A 13,258-nucleotide genomic window follows, 5' to 3' on the forward strand; every position below is an offset into this window, starting at 1 on the left:
CTTGCTTTTGAGCATGCGCGGGTTTTTAACAACCTTTTAGCCCACACACAATCATTTTTTACAACCCGAAAAACGACATTGTTTAAAACTACGTTAAAAAATGCAGCATGTTCGAATTTTTTTTTTGTCGTTTTTCAGAACCTGAAAAATGATGTGAAGCCCACACACCATCATTTTAAATGAAAAATGATCGTGTGTACGCGGCATTAGTCCCTTTCTCTGTCTCAAAGGGGAGATGCCAGGGGTCTGTTAAGACCCCTGATATCTCACCAAAGACCCCCAACAGGGCTGATAAGAAAATAAAAAAAATTTAAATAAATAAAAAAATTAATTAAAAAATAATAATAAAAGTGTAAGTAAAAAAAAAAAAAACACACTGACACAATCCACCCCCCCCCCCTAAACAAAAAGAAAGCACTGTAAAAAGCACATAACAAAAAATAATACAAAAAATAATTGTAAAAAAAAAATACTGACACATGTGACACTGTCACATGACATATAAAAAAAGAATCTGTAGTCGGCAGGCCCGGATTGGCCATAGGGCATACCGGGCATATGCCCGGTGGGCCGTAGCGGCCCGCGAATGCCCTTGGCGGCCCGCGAACGGCCCTCGGCGGCCCGCATGTCACTTCTACCCAGAGGTGTACCAAGGCCCTTGGGGCGGACTGGGCTGGGTTGCAAGAATGCATTTGCCCCCTGGGCTGCTCTAATGTCCTGCAAAAAGGCCACTGAGCTGGCCGAGTGCGCCACCTGCTACAAGTTGTGGATTTTCCACTGGCCACGTCACCTGCCATGTCACCTGGCCACGTCACCTGCCACAAGTTGTGGATTGTCCACTTGCCATGTCACCTGGCCACGTCACCTGCCACGTCACCTGGCCACATCACCTGCCACGTCACCTGGCCACATCACCTGCCACAAGTTGTGGATTGTCCACTGGCCACGTCACCTGCCACGTCAACTGGCCACGTCACCTGCCACAAGTTGTGGATTGTCCACTTGCCACGTCACCTGACCACGACACCTGCCACAAGTTGTGGATTGTCCACTTGCCACGTCACCTGCCACAAGTGGATTATGCACTTGCCAAATCACCTGGCCACGTCACCTGCCACAAGTTGTGGATTGTCCACTGGCCACGTCACCTGGCCACGTCACCTGCCATGTCACCTGGCCACGTTACCTGCCACAAGTTGTGGATTGTCCACTTGCCATGTCACCTGGCCACGTCACCTGCCACGTCACCTGGCCACATCACCTGCCACGTCACCTGGCCACGTCACCTGCCACAAGTTGTGGATTGTCCACTGGCCACGTGACCTGGCCACGTCACCTGCCACATCACCTACCACAAGTTGTGGATTTTCCACTTGCCACGTCACCTGCTTCAAGTTGTGTATTGTCCACTTGCCATGTCATCTGCCATGTCACCTGGCCACGCCACCTGCCACAAGTTGTGGGTTGTCCACTGGCCACGTCACCTGGCCACGTCACCTGCCACAAGTTGTGGATTGTCCACTTGCCATGTCACCTGCCACGTCACCTGGCCACGTCACCTGCCACATCACCTGGCCACGTCACCTGCCACAAGTTGTGGAATGTCCACTGGCCACATCACCTGCCACGTCAACTGGCCACGTCACCTGCCACAAGTTGTGGATTGTCCACTTGAAACGTCACCTGCCTCAAGTTGTGTATTGTCCACTTGCCACGTCATCTGCCATGTCACCTGACCACGCCACCTGCCACAAGTTGTGGATTGTCCACTGGCCACGTCACCTGGCCACGTCACCTGCCACAAGTTGTGGATTGTCCACTTGCCATGTCACCTGGCCACGTCACCTGCCACATTACCTGGCCACGTCACCTGCCACAAGTTGTGGATTGTCCACTGGCCACGTCACCTGCCATGTCACCTGGCCACGTTACCTGCCACAAGTTGTGGATTGTCCACTTGCCATGTCACCTGGCCACGTCACCTGCCACGTCACCTGGCCACATCACCTGCCACGTCACCTGGCCACAAGTTGTGGATTGTCCACTGGCCACATCACCTGCCACGTCAACTGGCCACGTCAATTGCCACAAGTTGTGGATTGTCCACTGGCCACGTGACCTGGCCACGTCACCTGCCACATCACCTGGCCACGTCACCTACCACAAGTTGTGGGTTTTCCACTTGCCACGTCACCTGCCACGTCAACTGGCCACGTCACCTGCCACAAGTTGTGGATTGTCCACTTGCCACGTCACCTGCCTCAAGTTGTGTATTGTCCACTTGCCATGTCATCTGCCACGTCAACTGGCCATGTCACCTGCCACAAGTTGTGGATTGTACACTTGCCACGTCACCTGACCACGACACCTGCCACAAGTTGTGGATTGTCCACTTGTCACGTCACCTGCCACAAGTGGATTATCCACTTGCCAAATCACCTGGCCACGTCACCTGCCACAAGTTGTAGATTGTCCACTGGCCACGTCCCCCTCTCTGCATATTAAGTGTTATATTACAGCAGCCTGTGACAGTTTCTTGTCCTCCTAGATGTTATGATGTGGGTTCACACTGGCAAGCTGCAGTTTAGCTGCAGTTCTGGCATGTTACCCTCCAGTCCCATAGACTTCTATTAGGTTGTACATTTTTGCTGCATGTCGTCCTGAAAGTGCACAAAAAGTCCTGCATGCCGCATCTGTGGTGCAATTCCAAAAAATGCAGCAAAAACGCACAATTTCTAATTAGAAGTCTGAGGGACTGGGGCTATGGAAAACCACCACAGTGGCGACCTGTCCATTAAGGGCACACAGGCACTGCCCCCTCCATTATGCCACCCCCATATGTAAAATGGATAGATTCATGCCTGACCGGCCACTAAGATGGGGTAAGTGTCGGTCAGACAGCGAGTGGGTGGAGGGTGTGTCACAGTGGCTGCATTTGATGGGACAAAGTGGCTGCATTTGATGGGACAAAGTGGCTGCATTTGATGGGGCACAGTGGCTGAATTTGATGGGGCACAGTGGCTGCATTTGATGGGACAAAGTGGCTGCATTTGATGGGGCACAGTGGCTGCATTTGATGGGACACAGTGGCTGCATTTGATGGGGCACAGTGGCTGCATTTGATGGGGCACAGTGGCTGCATTTGATGGGGCACAGTGGCTGCATTTGATGGCACACAGTGGCTGCATTTGATGGGGCACAGTGGCTGCATTTGATGGGACAAAGTGACTGCATTTGATGGGGCACAGTGGCTGCATTTGATGGGACAAAGTGGCTGCATTTGATGGGACAAAGTGGCTACATTTGATGGGGCACAGTGGCTGCATTTGATGGGGCACAGTGGCTGCATTTGATGGGGCACAGTGGCTGCATTTGATGGGGCACAGTGGCTGCATTTGATGGGGCACAGTGGCTGCATTTGATGGGAAAAAGTGGCTGCATTTGATGGGGCACAGTGGCTGCATTTGATGGGGCACAGTGGCTGCATTTGATGTGACACAATGGCTGCATTTGATGTAGCACAGTGGCTGCATTTGATGGGGCACTGTGGCTGCATTTGATGGGGCACAACAGCTGCATTTGATGGGACAAAATGGCTGCATTTGATGGGCACAGTGGCTGCATTTAATGGGGCACAGTGGCTGCATTTGATGGGGCACAGTGGCTGCATTTGATGGGGCACGGTGGCTGCATATAATGGGGCACAGTGGCTGCATTTGATGTTTTTGTTCAGTTTGATTCCCCCCCAAAAAATGTTGAGCACCAGTGTGAGCCAAAAGGCTTGCACTCACAGATACTCCACTGAAAAGTTATCAATTCTCATGTCACTTTTCAGAGGCATTTGACAGACAGTAAGGAGGTGATGCCTAATTTCCTCCCTGCCTGTTTTAACCTCAGCCAGTCCCTCCAGATATTTCACTTTGTACTCCACCTTATTTTCATTACTCTTTATAGGTATTAGATGTTCTCTCACCTTATTCTTTGCACATCTAATACATAATGAGAGTTCTGGAAATAAGGTGGAGTTCAAAGTGAATTTCTAAACCTAAGTTGAGAACCCCTTTCAGAAGATTTGAGGATATTATTAAACTCAGAGACTGGTGGACTTAGGCCATCATAAATAGATTGAAAATCTGCCAGTTCAGCAGAAATTTCAATCTATCAATGTGCAGACTGGTTATACAGACTCCGATCTATCAACTGACTTCAGTACAACAATGGGAAATGTCCAACGATTTCTCTCTGTTCCAGCAATGTGGAGTGATTTCTCTCTCTGTGCCACAAATGTGGAGCAGTCTCTCTCTCTGTGCGGGCATCCCATCATTAACCCCCGCCGGGGGCCCCCCCCCCCCCCCCAGGCTGCTCAGTCTAAAATGCCCGGGCCTATTTTTTGTCCCAGTCCGGGCCTGGTAGTCGGTATTGGTACATATAAACCTACATATGAACTGTTTTTTTATAATTTATTTATTTTTCTTTTTTCATAAATTGTTTTATGGAATGTATAATTATTTGTTTATAAAAATATGCAGCGCTGCACTATTTTTTCACAAAATCGGTATCGGTGAGTACTTGAAAAAAAGTATTGGTACTACTTGTACTCGGTCTTAAAAAAGTGGTATCGGGACAACCCTAGTTATAAGGTTATGGCCGATTGGTGTGTGTGTATATGTGTAGATTATATATATATATATATATACACACACACACAGGCCGTCCCCGGGTTACAAACAAGATAGGGACTGTAGGTTTGTTCTTAAGTAGAATCTGTTTGTAAGTAGGAACAGGTAAAAAAATCTCCAGCCCAAAAATACATTTTTAAGCTTTTTGGATATCATAGGGAAAGGTTATCACCCCTGTAACATTTGTTTTGCTGTCTGTAGCCCTGTTCAGAAGATTTTACCTCACCTTCTGTCCCAATGACAATTGGATTTTGAAAATTTGGAGTTATTAGGGAAACAAGGATTGGTGATAATGCATCAGTGGAGACACCTTTTCCCATATTACCTCTAATGCCGCATACACACGGTCAGAATTTCCGACAACAAATGTTCGATGTGAGCTTGATGTCTGAAAATCAGACCGTGTGTAGGCTCCATCGGACATTTGCTGTAGGAATTTCCAACAACAAATGTTTGAGAGCTGGTTCTCAATTTTTCCGACAACAAAAGTTCTTGTCGGAAATTACGATCGTCTGTAGCTAATTCCGACGCATAAAAATCCTACGCGTGTTTGGAATCAATTCCATGCATGCTCGGAATCATCGAACGTCATTTTTCTCGGCTTGTCGTACTGTTGTACGTGACCGCATTCTTGACGTTCGGAATTTCCAACAACATTTGTGTGACCGTGTGTATGCAAGACAAGTTTGAGCAAACAATCTGTCGGAAAAAAATCCACGGTTTTTATGTCGGAATGTCCGATCGTGTGTATGCGGCATTACAGGAGAGAATTTCCCTTCCTAGGGGTAGATTTCCTCTCACTTCCTGTTGTCTCCCTCCGTTTGTAAGTCAGACGTTTGCAAGTAGGGGACCACCTGTATATGTATATATACACACATACACACACACACACACACACACAATATTACCAAAACATGAACTTTAATGGCATCCCAGTCTTGGTTTGTAGGATTCAATATTGAGTTGGCGCACCCTTTGCAGCTATAACACCTCCAACTCTTCTGGTAAGGCCGTACACAAGGTTTAGGAGTGTATCTTTGGGAATGTTTGACCATTCTTCCAGAAGGGCATTTGTAAGGTCAGGCACTGATGCTGGATTTGAAGCTCTGGCTCGCAGTGTGAGTGAGGAGGGAGCAGTGTATACAGGACGAGGAATGTGAGGAGGGAGCAGTGTATACATGACGAGGAATGTGAGGAGGGAGCAGTGTGAGTGAGGAGGGAGCAGTGTATACAGGACGAGGGGTGTGAGTGAGGAGGGAGCAGTGTATACAGGACGAGGAATGTGAGTGAGGAGGGAGCAGTGTATACAGGACGAGGGGTGTGAGTGAGGAAGGTGCAGTGTATACAGGAAGAGGAGTGTGAGGAGGGAGCAGTGTATACAGGACGAGGGGTGTGAGTGAGGGGGGGAGCAGTGTATACAGGACGAGGGGTGTGAGTGAGGAGGGAGCAGTGTATACAGGACGAGGGGTGTGAGTGAGGAAGGTGCAGTGTATACAGGAAGAGGAGTGTGAGGAGGGAGCAGTGTATACAGGACGAGGGGTGTGAGTGAGGGGGGGAGCAGTGTATACAGGACGAGGGGTGTGAGTGAGGAGGGAGCAGTGTATACAGGACGAGGAAGAGGAGTGTGAGGAGGGAGCAGTGTGAGTGAGGAGGGAGCAGTGTATACAGGACGAGGAAGAGGAGTGTGAGGAGGGAGCAGTGTATACAGGACGAGGAAGAGGAGTGTGAGGAGGGAGCAGTGTGAGTGAGGAGGGAGCAGTGTGAGTGAGGAGGGAGCAGTGTATACAGGACGAGGAAGAGGAGTGTGAGGAGGGAGCAGTGTATACAGTACGAGGAAGAGGAGTGTGAGGAGGGAGCAGTGTGAGTGAGGAGGGAGCAGTGTATACAGGACGAGGAATGTGAGGAGGGAGCAGTGTATACAGGACGAGGAATGTGAGTGAGGAGGGAGCAGTGTGAGTGAGGAGGGTGCAGTGTATACAGGACAAGGAAGAGAAGTGTGAGGAGGGAGCAGTGTGAGTGAGGAGGGAGCAGTGTATACAGGACGAGGAATGTGAGGAGGGAGCAGTGTATACAGGACGAGGAATGTGAGTGAGGAGGGAGCAGTGTGAGTGAGGAGGGTGCAGTGTATACAGGACAAGGAAGAGAAGTGTGAGGAGGGAGCAGTGTGAGTGAGCAGTGTATACAGGATGAGGAATGTGAGGAGGGAGCAGTGTGAGTGAGGAGGGAGTAGTGTATACAAGACGAGGAATGTGAGGAGGGAGCAGTGTATACAGAACAAGGAATGTGAGGAGGGAGCAGTGTGAGTGAGGAGGGAGCAGTGTATATAGGATGAGGAATGTGAGGAGGGAGCAGTGTATACAGGACGAGGAAGAGGAGGGAGCAGTGTATACAGGAGGACGAGGAAGAGGAGTGTGAGGAGGGAGCAGTGTGAGTGAGGAGGGAGCAGTGTGAGTGAGGAGGGAGCAGTGTATACAGGACGAGGAAGAGGAGTGTGAGGAGGAAGCAGTGTGAGTGAGGAGGGAGCAGTGTATACAGGACGTGTGAGGAGGGGAGGGGTGTCTGCAGTCCTCACTGTCAGCCTGGGCTCCTCATTACTACACAATAATGTCTGTGACGGAGGCAGAGCCGGATGGTTCCAGCCAGTTCCTTCTCAGGACTACGTCATCCATCTCTCAGGTGACAGTTCTGTGTACAAGTGAAAGAGTCTTAGTCAAGTGACCATTCTCCTCCACACCTTCCTCTCCTCTGTGACTCAAGTCTGGGGGAGGGGAGGGGGGGTCAGGTGTTCCATTTCACTTCCTCCCGCTCCGGGCTCCTCCTTGGCCAGCAGCTTCAGGTAGTTGCCGCACCTGGCTGGTGCTTGAAGGGTTAAAGGTGGATCGGGAACACCCATTTTAGTTTCATCTGAAACCGTCGGAGGACTGAGAGGGACTGCTGACTCCGGGATCTGTCCGGGGACAAGACGAGAGGATCTAGAAAGGACCACCAGTGATCGAGTCCTTCACAGAGGAGAACCAATGGACGCATCTACCTGCTCCATAGAAATCTGGAATTACTGCTGAGTACTAGAGATAGTTCTACAAGTAGGAGGGCAGAACCTCTCATCTCTGTGGTCTCTGAAGCTGTTGTTGAAGGTCTTTTTGGTGTATGTCCTTCTTCTGAAGATGGGATCGAGGCTCAGGGACCCTCAGTAGAGGAATTGGGGTACAGGGATCGGAAAGCAGTGCTCCTTTGTAGGAACCCTCCTACACAGGGACCCTCTGTAAGGGGATCAGGGCTTGGTGCTCCTCTGTAGGGATCAGGACACAGGGACCCTCTGTAAAGTGATCAGGGCTTGGTGCTCCTCCTCTGTAGGGAGGAGAGAGCAGGACACAAGGACCCTCTGTATAGTGATCAGGACACAGGGCTCCTCCTCTGTAGGGATCAGGACACAGGGCTCCTCCTGTAGGGATCAGGACACAGGGACCCTCTGTATAGTGATCAGGGCTTGGTGCTCCTCTGTAGGGACCAGGACCCTCTGTATAGTGATCAGGGCTCCTCCTCTGTAGGGATCAGGACACAAGGACCCTCTGTATAGTGACCAGGACACAGTGCTCCTCCTCTGTAGGGATCAGGACACCAGGACCCTCTGTATAGTGATCAGGACACAGGGCTCCTCCTCTGTAGGGATCAGGACACCAGGACCCTCTGTATAGTGATCAGGACACAGGCTCTGTAGGGGGATCAGGGCTTAGTGTTCCTCTGTGGGGGGATCAGGACACAAGGCTCCTCCTATAGGGATCAGAGTCTAGGGCATCTCTATAGGGATCAGTCCACTGTAGGGATTGGGACACAGGGATCCTCTATAGGGACCAGGGCTTAGAGCTTCTCTGTAGGGTGATAGGGACACAGTGATCAGAACAGAGGAATCCTCTGTAGGGATCACTGGTGTCAGAAGGAATTCAGAGACAGCTATCACCAGTGTTCAGAGACCTCTTCTATCAGGAGAATGTACAGCCTGTGCCTCCTCGCTGCTCTCCTAGGAGCTCTACAAGTGGGACTATCTGAGTTACATGGCCAGGCCTGCCTGGATACCTTCACCAAGGGCAAGTCTAACTTTGTGCTGGAACTCAATGATTCTGTGAGCAGTGGGGCCACATTCCTTTCCTCCCCCAACCTGGACAGGGCCAGGGACTGTATAGAAGCTTGCTGTAGGGCCCCTGGATGTAACCTGGCTTTGGTGGAGATGACACCAGACCATGATGACCTCATTCACTCTTGTTTCCTGCTGAACTGCATCTACAAGCAGGAGTTTGTCTGTAAGCTGGCCAGGAAGGAGGGATTTCTCAGTTACGTACTATTAGACGTCAGCAGCAAGTATTTACAACGATGGGAAGTGATTGAAGGTGAGTGGTTACTTTATTGTATCCAATGTGGAAGCATTGTTCTTATTCTGGGTCCTCCTATGGTTCTATTCTTTCACAATGAGGAACCTACACCCAATTAATTTCCCTATGTGCCGGTTCACACTACCGCGACCCAACTTGTGGCTCCCCAAGTCGCGCGACATGAGAAATTCCATTAAAGTGAATGAGCCGTCTTAATGCACACTACTGCAGTCGCTCCGACTTCAGAAAAGGTTCCTGTACTACTTCAAGGCAACTTGTACCCATTGATTTCAATGGAAGTCGCCTCCAAAGTCGGATCACGGTCTTAACTGGAGCAACTTTACAGGAAGAGAAAATGGTTTTCTCAGGCAAACCCCTCCCTCCCACAGAGCTGATTATTGTTTGATTGGCCACTGGCAAAGTCGTCTGTCCCGGAGGGGACTCGAAGTTTCCTCACAAAGTCGTGCCGACTTTCATGTTGCTGTAGTGTGAACCGGCACCAAGTCGCTGGCCTCCAAGCTTCTCCGTACAAAGGTGGCATTTCATATTTTACTTGTACTACCAGGCTGGAAAAAAAAACAGTTTACCGTGTTTCCCTGAAAATAAGACCTACCCTGAAAGTAAGCCCTACTGTCATTTTTTGAGCAGGCTGCAATATAAGCCCTACCCCAAAAATAAGCCCTAGTTTGGGGTTGTGTGGTCTAGACTGTGTATGTTTCTTTGGTAAACACCTTTGTTGTGGTGCTGCTAAGCTGATCCCCCCCCCCGATGCTCTCCTCCTCTTCTGTCAGCGCGGGATCTCGGCCCCCCTCCCTCTGTAGTGCTCAGAGCAGAAAAAGACCATTCAGGCGGTACATGGAAGTGCCATTTGTCGCTCAGCTGATTCTCCGCTGCTCTCCTTCTGCCTACTGTCAGCAGGGGATCTCGGGTCCCCCCTCCCTCTGCAGTGCTCGGAGTGGGAAAATACCGTTCAGGCGGTACATGAATGTGCCAAGCGGCGCTCAGCTGATTCCCCGCTGTCAGCAAAAGGAATCTCGAGCCCCCCTCCCTCTGCAGTGCTCAGAGCATGGAAGATCGATCAGGCGGGTCACGAAAGGACCGAGGAAGGCGCTGTAGGAAGGTACGGTGCACACTTTACATTGTATAGGGGCTGTAATACAGTGCATTTTTTTATTTTATAGGCACTTTTAACTCCGTTCCAGGAGATGCGGAGAGAAGACGGCACATGACAAGCCCTACCCCGAAAATAAGCCCTACTGGGTCTTTTGTCGAGAAAATTAATACAAGACCCGGGCTTATTTTCGGGGAAACACGGTAGAAACAAATCAAATGTAAATGAATAAATATGATTTACCTGTGCTTGTTCTAATAAAAAAAGAAAGAAAAAATATTTAGTTAACAAAGCATATTCCAAATAAACTTGAGCACATCAGGGCATGTTCACAACAGAAAGCCGCATTCCCACACCATATTCAAAATGCACAGGGTGTGCGATCTGCTGCGGGTGTCGGTGTAATCCTAAAGACACCCCAAATGCAGATTGGAAACGCAGTGCATTTGCTTGCATCTCATGGTACTGCAGTACTATGTAATCCCATATCTCCCAACTGTCCCTGATTTGGAGCCTTGTCCCTCATTCCCCTCTCCAGTTTGGTCTGATCTCTATATAGATGTATAGAAATTCACTTTTTATCTATCAAAAGTTTCCCAGTGCTAAACCTTTCATCTGATTTATACATTGCTGCATTTGTAAATTCCCAAAATTAATATAAAGGAATAGTAGTGTTAAAAAAGCACTTGTGGGTTTAACCAATCTTGTTTGTTTGTACAATTCTCTTTTTTTGGGGGGGTGGCAAGGGGTGTGTCCTATACCTGCATACTTTTGCTGATAGGTGGCCCACTTTCCCGTCTCAAAAAGTTGGGAGGTATTGGTTACATAGTGCAGTGTGTTTTTTGTCTTTTGGTGTTATTTCAGCTCATTCAAATGAATGGGCTTAAAATCGCACTGCACTGAATGGCTAAGGGATTGCATAGAAATGTGAACCGGCCCTCAGAGCTCCCATATTGGATCCCCCTTACATCGCAGTGTCCCCATCAAAATGCCCCTTTATCGCAATCCCTATCGAAGCCCCCCCCCCCTTACATCCGAGGGACTGATGAAATCGTGGTGGGCCAGATTAGGTTTGGAGACCTCTGCTCTAAATAAATCTTGTTTGGAGCAGAAATATCCACTTTAAAAGTCTGAATGCACAAAGGCGTGATAAAATAATTACATTTATTCTGGATCTTTCTGCCTGGAGATGGCAGACAAATCCAGCACAAAAATGCTCGGCCTGGTGAGAACACGCAATCATTTGCGTAATTTCATTCTAGTGGCTAAAATATTAAAGGGGTGGTTCACCCTAAAAACTACTTTTTTTTTTTTTATTACAATGGCCCCCCACATTACAATACGATTAAGGCTATTATTATTTTTTTGAAGCTGTACATACCTTTGTACAGCATATTCACCCGTTGCGAGTCCCGCGGGAGTGGGCGTTCCTCACATGTCTGTGATTGACATTTTGACCAAAAACGAGCTCCCCCCCGTTGCGTAAGCCGCGTCACGGTTGGCGAAAGGAGCCGAACGGCGAGTCGGCGCTATACTGCGCATGCGCATCGCCGTTCGGCTCCTTTCGCCAATCGTGACGCGGCTTACGCGACGGTGGGGAGCTCTTTTTTGGTCAAAATGTCAATCAGACATGTGAGGAACGCCCACTCCCGCGGGACTCGCAACGGGTGAATATGCTGTACAAAGGTATGTACAGCTTCAAAAAAATAATAGCCTTAATCGTATTGTAATGTGGGGGGCCATTGTAATAATAAAAAGTAGTTTTTAGGGTGAACCACCCCTTTAATTTGTTCTAGGCAGAAAGTTATGTCAGTGTGCTTCTAAGGCTTCATATACACGGGATGTTTTTACAACTGCTCCTGAACAATTTAACTCGATAGATGGTAACCCATGTTTAAATTGTCCGCTTTACCACGTTTACATGCTGCGTTTTTTTTTTCTGGCCAAAAAACGCCTATAAACTTCGATTTTTTTTTTTTTTTTTTTTTTTTCTTCTTCGTCTCTAAATCGGCAGCCAATACCCCCCCCCCCCTTGGGTTACCAATAGTAGTTTACATCCATATCTGCATGGAATCCAGTAGGGGTTAATGTTTGCACTTGGTTTATTTTCTGGAATTTTCTTTTACAAGGTTAGACCCTTTCCAGTGTTTGTGTGTCCTTTCAGTGTTCCAGACCTGAATTCACTCGGATCAAGGGTTTCTACTGAGTGGTATGGTTGAAGCCAGAACATACAGTTGGGTCCATATATATTTGGACACAGGCACCGTTTTCATACTTTTGGCTCTGTATGCCACCAGAATAAAATGAAATGAAACATCCAAATAAATATGAAGTGCAGACTTTTTAGCTTTAATTCAAGGAGCTGAACATAAATCTCAAGTACAAATTTTAGGATCTGCCACCATTTATATAGACCCCCACCCGTTTTCATAGGCTCAAATGTAATTGGACAAAAAATCTAATCATAAATAAAATGTTAATTTTTTAATATTTTGTTGAGAATCCTTTACTGGCATTGACTGCCTGTAGTCTGGAACCCATGGACATTACCAAATGCGGGTTTCCTCTTTTCTGATGCTGTGCCCGGCTCTGACTGCAGCTGTCTTCAGTAGTTCTTTGTTTGTAGGTCTTTCTGCCTTTTAGCTTTTCCCTTCAGCAAGTGAAATGCATGCTCAATTGGGTTGAGATCATGTGATTAACTCAGCCATTGCAGAATATTCCACTTCTTTTCCTTCAAAAGCTCCTGGGTTGCTTTTGCAGTGTGTTTTTTTTTTTTTTTTATTACAATACATTACATACCTGATATCTGCTCACGATCTTGTGGCCATTTCCATGTTAGCTGTGGGCATGTGAAGCCCGGTTCCTGTGTCTTCCTGGATTTCCCTAGAGAGGTGCATGCTGGGATTTATGCACAGTAATGTCCAGAGACTCCAGTGAATGAGTGTCATCATTTCCCAGGAGGCAATGGGGTCTTGGGACAGGAAGTTGAACCACGCGGACTATGAACTAGGCAGATTTCGTAATTCGTAAGTTAATTAAAATATTTTTTTTTTTTACATGCTGTTAAGTTCATTTTTAGGGTGGAACTCTGCTTTAATCTG

General features: G+C 48.2%; 1 protein-coding gene across 1 annotated transcript in view; it reads left to right on the forward strand.

Annotated features, from left to right (window-relative positions):
* Window positions 1-7,259: 7,259 nt before the first annotated feature.
* SPINT1 (serine peptidase inhibitor, Kunitz type 1) overlaps window positions 7,260-13,258 on the forward strand; it is a 72,767-nt gene continuing 66,768 nt past the window's right edge. Inside the window, exon 1 of the mRNA XM_040332889.1 lies at window positions 7,260-9,064. Within this exon, the coding sequence (XP_040188823.1) occupies window positions 8,668-9,064 (397 nt within the window). The 5' untranslated portion in view covers window positions 7,260-8,667. The remainder of the gene's footprint in view (window positions 9,065-13,258) is intronic.

The sequence above is a fragment of the Rana temporaria genome, chromosome 13 (genome assembly GCF_905171775.1).
Source record: "Rana temporaria chromosome 13, aRanTem1.1, whole genome shotgun sequence".
NCBI classification, from domain to species: Eukaryota; Metazoa; Chordata; class Amphibia; order Anura; family Ranidae; genus Rana; species Rana temporaria.